The sequence below is a fragment of the Euleptes europaea genome, chromosome 2, assembly GCF_029931775.1.
Source record: "Euleptes europaea isolate rEulEur1 chromosome 2, rEulEur1.hap1, whole genome shotgun sequence".
In the NCBI taxonomy this organism is placed as follows: Eukaryota; Metazoa; Chordata; class Lepidosauria; order Squamata; family Sphaerodactylidae; genus Euleptes; species Euleptes europaea.
In genome coordinates this window covers 101,113,737-101,126,079 of record NC_079313.1, presented here as the reverse complement: position 1 = coordinate 101,126,079, position 12,343 = coordinate 101,113,737, and the positions used below count along the sequence as shown (strand labels likewise).

At 39.6% G+C, this 12,343-nt stretch overlaps 1 protein-coding gene across 6 annotated transcripts in view; it reads right to left on the bottom strand.

The window, feature by feature from the left end:
* Positions 1-12,343, bottom strand: part of PPP1R12B (protein phosphatase 1 regulatory subunit 12B) — a 144,591-nt gene that overhangs the window by 9,379 nt on the left and 122,869 nt on the right. For 4 of the 6 annotated variants that reach the window (XM_056845086.1, XM_056845087.1, XM_056845089.1 and 1 more), the window contains one exon: positions 7,743-7,913. The exons of the other annotated variants lie outside the window; for them this stretch is intronic. In XM_056845086.1, coding sequence (XP_056701064.1) covers positions 7,779-7,913 — 135 coding nt within the window. In that variant the 3' untranslated portion in view covers positions 7,743-7,778. Of the gene's footprint in view, positions 1-7,742; positions 7,914-12,343 lie in introns of those variants that run through there. 6 annotated transcript variants of the gene reach the window in all.

The window sequence follows — 12,343 nt, the reverse complement described above, 5'->3', positions numbered from 1 at the left end:
TTTGGTCCTGCCTCCCCGAGCAAAGGGCGGGAAAACCCGAACTCCAAGATGCCCTTTCTTCTCAGAGCGGGAATAAAGGATTTATACTTTCAAATTCCATAAGCATGCCAAATAATGTCATTTTATGCAACTATGTTATAAATATTGCATTTTAAGTTAGCACAGTTCAGTACGTTTAGGTTTCATAAGAAAGTTTTGCTGATATTTGTTTATCACATTTGTCTCCTCCCATTTCACCTGTTTTTTTAAAACAATGGATTCAAAATTTCTGAAAATTCTAAATCTCTGTACTCTCCCCAAACTTATATAGTATTCAAGTTATTTTTAACAGTTGTAGTCACAATAGTCAATTCAGGAAAAGAAGCCTTAATGAAATGCCAATCTGATTTCAGCCTAGGCTGGCATGTATCTTTTTATATTTGTTTGGGTAGGTCTAAAATTCCATCAAATGAAGTCATACTAACAACCAGCGAATGCAGATAACAGGATCCTTTAAGGAATACTATAATACTAATGGAAGGAAAATGACAATGCTTTAAATGCTATAACATTACTGAAATATTTTTCTGGCATTTGTGAAGAAGTCTAGTATCCTAGCATCCTTCTAATTAAATTACTGCAACATACAAAAGAGGTCGTTGTGGTGTAAGAAGAAAAGAAAATCTCTGAAAGAAAATCTCAGTGCTGGAGATATTATTTTCAAATGCTGGTGCTTTAGGAGGTTCCAGTAATGTCATCAAATTGGTGGCGGCGGCGTAAATCTCTTCATTCTAGGACACCACACAATCTGTTAATCAAAGCTGAAAAATCCATTCAGCTTTTCAAATGCCATCATCAAAATCTGCAAACTCTAAATCTTCAGGGAACAACTCAAAGACTTCCTTGAAAAATCAGGGCCCAAGGAACCAAAAATGGCGTCTTCTTCCAGGCTGTCTCTCCCTCAGCAGATTTAACAGACTAACAGTGATTTAGCAGACTCTTAGGAGCCAGCGCAACCCCTATGCCAGCATTTGTGTCCCTTGCACTGTGCAAACAGGCACATCACCGGTGAAGAATCATAGAGTTGGAAGGGTACACCAGGGTCATCTAGTCCAACCCCCTGCACAATGCAGGGAATTCTAAACTACCTCCCCTCCCTACACCCCCAGTGACCCATACTCCATGCCCAGAAGATGGCCAAGGTGCCCTCCCTCTCATCATCTGCCTAAGGTTATAGAATCAGCATTGCTGACAGATGGCCATCTAGCCTCTTCTTAAAAACCTCCAGGGAAGGAGCGCTTACCACCTCCCGAGGAAGCCTGCTCCACTGAGGAACTGCTCTAACTGTTAGAAAATTCTTCCCAATGTCTAGACGGAAACTCTTTTGATTTAATTTCAACTCATTGGTTCTGGTCCGACCTTCTGGGGCAACAGAAAACAACTCGGCCCCATCCTCTATATGACAGCCCTTTAAGTATTTGAAGATGGTTATCATATCCCCTCTCAGTCTTCTCTTCAGGCTAAACATACCCAGCTCCTTTATCCTTTCCTCATAGGACTTGGTCTCCAGACCATCTTTGTTGCCCTCCTCTGGACCCGTTCCAGATTGTCTACATCTTTTTTAAATTGCGGTGCCCAAAACTGAACACAATACTCTAGTTGAGGTCCAACAAGAGCAGAATAAAGCGATACGAGCACTTCGTGTGATCTGGACACTATACTTCTGTTGATACAGCCCAGGAGCACATTTGCCTTTTTAGCTACCGCATCATACTGCTGACTCATGTTCTGTGTTTGGTCTACTAAGACCCCAAGATCCTTTTCGCACACACTGAGACAAGTCTTCCCCATTCTATAATTATGCTTTTGATTTTTCCTACCTAAATGCAGAACTTTACATTTATCTTTGTTGAAATGCATTTTATTGGTTTTAGACCAATTCTCCAGTCTGTCAAGATCATCTTGTATCCTGGCTCTGTCTTCTACCATATTTGCTACCCCTCCCAATTTAGTATCATGTGCAAATTTAATAAGAATCCCCTCTATTTCTTCATCCAAATCATTTATAAAGATATTGAACAACACAGGGCCAAGGACTGATCCCTGAGGCACTCCACTAGTCACTTTTCTCCAAGTGGATGAAGAACCATTAACAAGCACTCTTTCGGTGCGATCTGTCAACCAGTTATAGATCCAACAGAAGTAGGATCTGAACCACATTTTCCCAATTTGTCAACTAGAATACTATGTGGAACCTTATCAAAAGCCTTACTGAAATCTAGATAAACTATGTCTACAGCATTCCCCTGATCCAGCAAGGTAGTAACTTTGTCAAAAAGGAGATAAGATTAGTCTGACATGACTTGTTTTTTTTTAATAATAATTTTATTATTTTTTCAAAATATATAAACAAACAATTCAACAATTGATAAAAGTCATCAAAAACGAATAAAAAGCAATAAATTATTGTTGAAAATACAGATATATTAAAATAAAATATAAAGACTTTCCCCTTCATCTCCTTCTATCTCATTATAAAGTTGTGTACTCTTTTGTACAAAATTCTAATCCTGATATTGTTGCATATATATAAATGTAATTCTTTATCAAAAATCAAATAAAATATATATTCATATTATTTCAGATCATACATGATTATTGTCTTTCTTCAAATCAACCTTATTATAATGACTATGTTTTAATTATAAGAACATCCTTAATAATAGTAAAAAAAAATGGATTAGATCAATGAATAACTCTTAAGTTCCCCTATTTGAAGTTCATTTTCACAGTAGATTCTCCATGCCTCCCATTCACCCATAAATTGCGCACTGTCTTTTTGATTTACCAATGCTGTAAGTTTTGCCATTTCCACCAGTTCCAGCATTTTTTGTATCCAATCTCTTTTGACTGGAATGTCCGATGATTTCCATTTAGCTGCATAAATCAGTCTTGCAGCAGTGGTGGCATAAATTAAAAATGATCTCTGAGTTAAAATAGAGTCTGGTATCATACTAAGTAACATCATCTCAGGCGTTTTAGGTATATTGTTCTGTATGATGACATGACTTGTTCTTGAGAAACCTGTGCTGGCTCTTAGTAAACAGCTCCATCCTTTTTAAATGCTCAAGGACTGACTGTTTGAAGATTTTTTCAAACACTTTTCCTGGTATAGAAGTCAAGCTGATGGGTCGGTTATTACCCAGATCCTCCTTTTTCCCCTTCTTTAAGATGGGGACAACATTTGCCCACCTCCAATCTTCTGGCACCTCACCTGCTCTCCAAGACTTAAAAAAAATAATGGACAGAGGCTCAGAAATGACATCTGCAAGTTCTTTGAGTACCCTTGGATGCAGTTCATCTGGCCCAGAGGACTTTGTTTCATTTAAAGAAACTATGCAGCCAGTAGTTAATTTGTAGTATTGTTCTTTCCCTTACTAAGCCACGACCTTCGACAGGAAGAACTGACAAATAAACAACTTGCGCCCCCAGGTCCTTCACCATCTTACCCAGAGCCGCATAGTCTCTTTTAATACGTTTTGGGCTGTGTCGGACAATATCATTTGTTCCCACATGAATAAGCAAGAAGGGGAAATAATCTGTGGGCTTGATGAGTCTTCCTATCCTTTCTGTCACATCATGGATGTGTGCACCTGGTAGACAGAAGACCTCTCGAGAAGACAAGTCCGGTTGGCACACTTTAGACTCTACCCCTCTCAGTAGAGAATCCCCAATCACCAGAACACGCCTCTTTCTACATTGGGGAGCGGAAGATCGAGTCCTCTCATGCGCAGGAGCCTGAGAAATTTCTTTCAAGCTTGGGGAGGGGCAGCCCTTGTTCCAGTGGTCCAGAATTAGTATCTATGGGGAGATCCTGGAACCGATTGCTGAACAACAGAGGATCAGAATGACTCCTGAGTTTCCGACTCCTGTGGGTCACATTCTTCCATGCACCCTCCTCCTGAATTGCTTGCACCTCCATTTGTTAAGATTCCTTACTCTCCTCCTCCTGTTGCTCCCTAAACAGTGCTTCATGTGTTCTGTCCATGAACTCTTCACCTTCCTTTATAAAATGGAGAGTGGACAAGCGTGCCTCAAGTTCCTGTATCTTCTCCTCCAGCAGGACAAACTATAATTCTCATGATTTGGCAGAGTTGCTATTAATGAAAAGTCATCCTTCCTAAGATTCCATTTTCTTTTCCAACTATCCTATACAAGATTCTTGAACAGCAGCAATCCTTACTTAAAATCTATGTCATGGGAATAAACCTAGATGTAATAAAGGCATTTTAATAGGACTCTTTAGGAGCTCCTAACCTCAGTCTAGTATGAATAATTTCACAATAAGAACTTTGTACATTCATTCTGAGCAGAAGTCAATGTGTCATATCATATAAAAACATCAAATACAAAATATTCCATTTAGTGAATTAATTTTTTTCTAGTCAACTTGCTTAATAATTACAATGGCATTCCCTTTAGACATGCAACATTCAAAATCTGGTATAATGGGCTATCATATTAACTCCTAATCCATCCTCTTTACAGATTTTTATCATCTTCATCTTCATTTTTAACCAAACAGTATTAATTCTGACATACTTTGGTACAACAAAGAGTGTTGCACCTTTTGAGAATATCCTTACCAAGGCTCAATATATTGAGGTAGTCAAAATATATCCTGGTATAAATATCTCCAAACAGGTCATTTTAATGACAGAATTCTCTTTCTTTACTACAGATTTCTAAGGACCAAATGTCTTTGGAATTTTTCTTAAAATTAAACCTAGCTGGGTAAATAGGCTGGTTTATTATATCTCAAATTTTATAAATCAAGTATTGTTCAGTGTGTGAAAAATATTTTGTTCCTTTCTTATCAACAGATAGGTCTAAGCCTTCTCTGTTTCTGGTTAAATGAAATATGTTAATGCCTAAACAATTATGTCAGAATTATTGGTATTACAAAAATAAGAATATGATTACACTCATCTACTTTTCTTTTTATTACCGGTACCTACTTTTCCCATTGCTATTCCCCTTTCTTAGTTGTTCGAAATTGTTTCTTAATTATACATTCTCTCAACCATGTTGGCTTTTAGAAAATCCCGCAAACCCTGGCTTTTTAAGTTGGCCTTTGTTTGAGGTGGTGTATTTATGGAATGGTACTTAAAACAAAAATAAATTTAGGTATTGATGACCACAGCCAGTTTTATACTGTATTTCTATTTTCTATTATTGATTTTTGAAAGAGCAGGATATAGATATTGTAAAATAAACCATAAAATAAATTAACATAAAACAAAATATAAAATTTATAATTACTTTTGTTGACTGTGTATAAAGAACTAATGATACACTTTTGTTTTAAACTTGTTTTTCCTTAAATTAGTCTACATCTATGTCTCATTATGTACAAAATGCCCCCCAACTTTAGAGACTTCCAGATTAACTCCTTCTTTGATGAGATGTCTCTAATTGTTTTTACCCTGGGAGAGAGCTAGTGCCCTAAAATGTGTATATCTTATTTTCTAATAGGGAAGTATGGCCCCATCTGTGGATATCTAAATCTGCAGATTGAGGCCACACAGAAAGAAAACAGATACTTCTGCAAACTTTGGGGAGAAAATGTAAAAAAAAAAAAAATCATTGGGGGGGTTTAATCCCTCTCAAAACAAAAGCATTGTCTGCTCATGTGCAGACTGGGACCTGTTCAGGGCTCGCTGGTGTTGGTGATGGGAGGAGAAGATACGGTGGGCCCAGCGGCAGAAGCCAAGATCTTTGCAGGGCTCACTGGTATTGGTGGAAGGGGGTGAAAATCTTAGCAGACCCAGCAGCTGGGAACTGTGCAGGGCTCACTCTCATCATTGACAGTGGGGGGAAGCCTCGTGGGGCCTGGAGGCAGCGGCCGGAACCTGTGCAGGGCTTGTCTGCATTGATGGGGGGAAGCCTTCGCAGGCCTGGAGCTGTGCAGGGCTTGCTGATGCTGTCCGTGATGGTGGGGAACTTTGGTAGGACTGGTAGGAGCTGTGCAGGACTCACTGTCATTGTCCTGGATGGGGGGGGGGGGAAAGCATTGGCGGGCCCAGCAGCTGGGAGCTGCGCAGGGCTCACCACCATTGTCCTAGACAGTGGTGGGGAAGCCTTGGCAGGACCTGGTGGCAGAGGCCAGGATTCAGGTATGGGAGGGAATGAAGACAAAAGGGACTCCCCCTTGAATATTGCAGGTCCCCACCTGTGTTTGCTTTTTTTTTTTTTGAAAATTTTATTGGTTTTTATAATATAAATTTTCCATGTTGACAAACAACAATAAAAGTAATATAAAAAACTAAATCATAAGTAATGTTGTTATAGTTATTTAAGTACTTAATAAAAATAAAAAATAAAGGAAAATTCGTTGACTTCCCCATCACCTCCGTCCGCCTCTTAATAAAGTATTCTATCCCATCGTGATATGATCTGATCTTAATTATTCTTATATCTCAATTAAGTTTCAATCACAATATGCTATTAATATAATTAATTACACTTCTTTATGTTAGCATTGTCATTTAGATCAGATTAAAAGGTACTCTTCCATTTTCCCCAGTCCTAGTTCCTATTCACAATATATCATCCAAGCCTCCCATTCCCCCATAAATTGAACATTGTCTTGGCAGGACCTGGTGGCAGAGGCCAGGATTCAGGTATGGGAGGGAATGAAGACAAAAGGGACCCCCCCTTGAATATTGCAGGTCCCCACCTGTGTTTGCTTAATGGTTCAATTAAATGTACTAGGAACTGACCCAGAGCTTGAACAGTATTTTAGTTACGGTTTAGTTCTCTAATATAAAGGTTTGTTTATTTATTTATAAAATTTACAAGCCAACTTGAGACCTCTTCAAGGCTAATGTTAAAGAGGTTGTATAACTTGGGTTGGGAAAGGGCAGGGTACAAACTGAATAAAATAAAAATGCATTAGGGACATTTCATTATTGAACTATTTAATACTTATGGGTGAAAGCCATCTCTTCCTGGTTACCCATTATAGTTTACCTTGCTTCTATGAATAACACTAAGATATTGCGCTCCCACACAAACAATGACTTGGACTATGGTTTTGCAGTTTCTGCTTAGTCACGATGTCTAACCATGTCTTCACAATTAGGAATAAACATCAAACACTTTAGCAATTCATAAAAAAGAGCTAAAGCTCTCTCCTTAATTGATTCAGTGATGACATAATAGTTGTTTTTAATGCAGCTGTACTGAATCATTTAGCAGATACATCATGCCATAAAACCATTCAGTAATTAGCCATCCTTAACACTGATCCATATGTCAAATGGGGTCACTTGCATATATTTTTAGAAGGATTCATGATGTGCTACTGGATTTACCATCATAAAGGCAGGATTCCTCACTTAATCAACAATGCAGACAACTGGATTTCTGTATGTCTGTGCTATCTAGATTGTTCATTCATCCCTTATTGAAGGCTGACCCTCTAAGGGAAAGTACAGCCCAAATAAGTCATCAACAAGCTGAACAGCATTCTCTGTGGCAGAAATTAGATGGGCAAAACACATACCTGAAGGCAAATAACTGCTATCTGCATAGGCTCTGCTATAAAGACTGTAGATATTAGAGACAGAATTTATAATTCACAATATTTGAATATTGCCCGCTGCTACCCAAGCGTTACGTATCTCAGACAAACTAAGAAAGATATTAGAAAGGGTGACAGAGAGTTTGGACAGACAATAACAGCAAAGACCTGCCTGGAAGAGTGGAAGGAAGGAGATCAACTGGAGGGGGAGATGCTATAGCTCTTCCGACTCAGGGGGTTCAGTGGACTGCGAGAGCCGGGCTACAACCCGGGTCAGAGCCCTGTTTTCAGCCAGCAGTTGCTCATTCATCTGCCTCAAAGTGTGAATCTGTTTGAGCTGGTGAAGGTTCTGCAAAGTGAGACATGGGCAAGATAGACAGAGACAAAACACAAAGAATATAAAACAACGCAGAAACGTGAATTCAGCTGACAAGCAGAGGGGGAAAAAGAGCAGCAATGAGAGTTGGAGAGCAGTGAAGGCACACAAGAAGCTAGACAACATACTGAAGCAGTAAAAGTACTGAAAAGGAATCTCAGATTCTATTTCTCCTGGGGCTTATATTTATCTGCATTTCACATTCAGTAAGGTGAGGTGAATGTTTTCTAAGGGAATGCACTAAAAGTTTTACTGTACTAGGCAATCATGGGTACAGTACATTAATTTGCTTGGCAAGTTACTGACAGAATACCCCCCCACACACCAAAAGGGGAATACAAACCAAATCCAAATACTGAATAAGGTACCACCAAGGGTGAGCAGAATTTTAAAAATAAATTAAACAAAATAAATCAATGTATTGTACAGTACACTTAAAATACAAATTAAAAACATAGGCCTTGAATTAAGCCTCTAGACTGAAACCACCGGACTAAGTAGTTCTCAGTGAACATTAAATAATACAAATGAATATCCACTGATGGCATACAATAAGACCACAATCACAATAAACAAGGCCAAATGTGTTTCAGCCTAATGGACTTTCTTCAGTGGTCACTAATACACATACACACCAAGAACAATTGTTAATATAATAAACCAAGTTCATTTCCACATAGTGTGTATGTATACATCAACCAGCAATTTGACAAAATCTACAGTCATACATTTTTATGTGTGAGCATGAAAATCATGGAACAAAATCCATGATCCTAATAATATCACCATTTGGCCACACAGAATAAAATGGGAATCAATCAACACCTATTTTGGTTTATTATATCAGTCTAGAGCAGGGGTGGGGAATGTCAGGCCTGGGGGCTGTTTAAGGCCCGCAAAATCATTTGGTCTGGCCCTTCATGGGTCCTGCCAGATCTTTAGCTCCGATGGACCTAAGACTGGCGATCCGCCCCCTCCCGCGGACAGGAATAGCCTCTATTCAAGGCGGATGTGAGTTTGTTTTGTCGAGAAAAGGAAACTTTTTTCCCCTTGCAGAAGAGTCATTAGCTATGGAGCTGCTAGGACTGCCCAAGAAACTGTGTTAACCCTTTCCTACCCGGGCCGTGGAGAAATGCATTCCTCTGTACTACAAGAGGGCTGGGGGGCGGAAGTGGCGACAATGGAGGGGTTAAAGGGGGCAGGGCCAGAATGGGTGGGGTTGGTGAGTTCTTAGCCAGTGTGTTCTCATTTCATCCCTGCAGGCGGAGGTAGCAGGAGCCAGCTGTAGAATCCAGCCCAGACCATGCGGAGCAGGAGCAACTCTGGGGTGCGGCTGGACAGCTATGCCCAGCTGGTGCAACAGACCATCCTGTGCCACCAGGTGGGTGAGTGCGTCACCGGTTGGATGCCTGCCTGCTTGCCTGTGCCGGGGGGCGGGGTCATCTGGGGCAGCTGCCTGCTTGGGGCTTGGTCGGCTAATTTTTAAGTTGATAATTTTTTATGGCTCGCGAATGATGTTATAAATATCCAAATGGCCCTTGGTGGAAAAAAGGTTCCCCACCCAAGGTCTAGAGGCTAAATTCAAGGCCCGTGTTTTTAATCTAAAAGTTACTGACAGATACTGATATTGGTTTGAAAAGCATCTATAGGGCACACATAGATTATAAATCTCTTCATTTGACCCAAGTTCTGGCCAAAGCACTTTTTGTATTTTACACAAGGCGTATTGCATAAGGAGAAACTGATTGCTTTAAAAGTAATGAGATCACTAACTCCACCATCCTTCTCTTTACATTGTGCACTAGTACTTGCAGCAGCAAAGGCAAATTAACTTGTACAGTTTAACAATGTTCTAAATTATTCTACAATGTTCTATGTTTGAAAATGGTCAGCATGACTTGTTCTAATTGATTCCAGCTAATTTCGGGCATGTCACTGGGGCTCTCTGACTTTAGTTTACAGGTGGGTCCATTCTCTCTATTAGAGAACAAAATCCTACATTAACGCCAAATAATAAAAATGACAATTTGTAGCTTAAACCACAGTAAAAATAGGCTGATTAATTTTACTTTCTTTAAAAAGAGTTAGACAAACTGAGTGTCAACACTGGAAATCCACAACAAAAATTACAATTGATATGTAGTATGCGTGTATGCAGAATGAAGCCTTGCTGGAAATTAACTCATCAAATTAGAATAGCAATAAATTGTGAGTGTGGGCACTCTTTCTGCCACCTGGAATTCATTTGTATTTTTTGCCAGTCAACATCTTACAACTCCTTCATCCTCCATTTAGAACTAGAAGCTTACATAAATATCTGATTTAATTTAAAAAATGCATTTTGGGTTGATAAAGCTGCAAAAACATCGTGTTAGAACTGTAAAACAAAATGCATAACAATAATTAAATGCCATTTCTTAATTTTTTGCATTTGCCTTTTTGTTTTCCCTAGATTTGTTAATGTAATGTTATATGCATTTGTTGAGTAACTGAGTTATAAAACAAACAAAAAAGAGTTAGACAACAAAAGACACCAGCTTTTGAAAGGAGAAACTTTAACATATATCTTTTGATATAGTAACAGAAGCTGGAATCAAAGGCACAGGCAGGTCTTGCAGGTCATACGAACTAATACACAGCTGAACATCAACTCTTCTAGAAAACTGTAGTAGATGAGCTGCTTTTGGCAAGGCACCAAGGACACCTCAATGGACAAGATGTAATGGTTTGGATCTCATGGCAGATTTACACAGACAGGAGGGGGGTGATTTGCACAGTTCCCCTACTCCCGACCTCCAACACCCATGATGTTCTTAGGGGTCTCCCTTATCTCAGGAGCAACATTTGGAGGGGGCATTTCAGAAGGAAGGATTAAAAGAAGCAGATGGAACTTGGATGGAAATCCCTTCTGTTTGTGAAAATTCTCTGTAGAGTTATGGGTTGTACCCAATCAAGATTTCTGCAGGTGAAAAAGAATGGGGTCCCTTTTGACCACCAAAAAGATTGGATCATGGGATTGCGTGGACAAAAGCCATGTAGGACACAGACTGTAGGAAGCAGGGGAACTAGATGAGTTTGAGTGAAAAAGGTGGCTGCTCCAGTCCTATAAATGCAACCAGTAAAATTGCAGAAAGTACCGAGTGTAAAACTTGCTATCCTATTTGCCAACACTTTGCAAGATAGAGGCAACATGCCAGTACCCATATTCCATCTCCTAACTCCCTGACTGAAGAGCACCCCTAAAAGCTGGTATGCTTGACTTTAAAAAAAAGTAAAGGTGCAAGCACCCTGTGCAAGCACTGGATCATTACTGACCTATGGGGTGACATCACATCCTGACATTTACCAGGAAGGCTATGTTTACGGGTGGTTTGCCACTGCCTTCCCCATCGTCTACACTTCACCTCCAGCAAGCTGGGTACTCATTTTACCGACATCAGAAGGATGGAAGGCTGAGTCAACCGTGAGCCGGCTACCTGAAACCGACTTTCATTGGGATGGAACTCAGGTTGTGAGCAGAACTTAGACTGCAGTACTGCAGTTTACCACTCTGTGCAACAGGGCTCCTGCATGGTTGACTTAGGTTGCATTAATTTAGTTGTTCAGATGCTCCAGGAAGTTATGATGCATAACAATGGACCCAAACAAGAAGCTGAATGCATCATCACGTGTTTCAGAAAACAGTACAGTATAATCTGATAACATCCCACATGTCAATACTTTAAAAGGCTTAATAGCTAAACATTCCAGCTGATTAAGCTTATATGGCTGTTTGTCTCTATTAAGCTGAAAAGTACAGCAATCAAGCAATCCTGAGAGCTTAGCAGAACTGCCTGTGTTAAATATCAGGCTCAGCCTTCCATGTCTTCTTCCAAGTTAGCTGCTGACAGCAAGGAAAAAAGTTCACACACAGCAGGGCAAGAATGTATATTCAAAGGGAAGTTTCTGGACAAGTTAAGAAGCCAAAGTGCAACAACAGCACAGCAAAGCAAACAGTATTTGCTTTATTAGCACAAGGTGACTTTGGCTATAAAAAGAAGCTATGGGCAGATAAGGCATGTGATGCATGAAATGGATGTCAGTCCAGAGAATCAGACATGCTGAGAATGGCCTGTATTATGACTGTCACAAACACAAAGTTGACAGGCCCATAAAAGATACTGCGCTTATTTTAACAGCTGCTTCAAATTGGAAACCAATGGGGAGACTATAATGAGATTATACAAATTAGTATTGCCTTAAAAATAGGGCCGCAGAAATATTTTCCATACATGTAGGCTTCAGCAGTCAAGCACTTGGGGCGAAATGTTCTCTACTATGGTATAACACTACAATATTAAGAAATGTTACAATGCATTATTCTTCTCTCGCTGTAACGATGCAATAATTTTGGCTAGTCACAC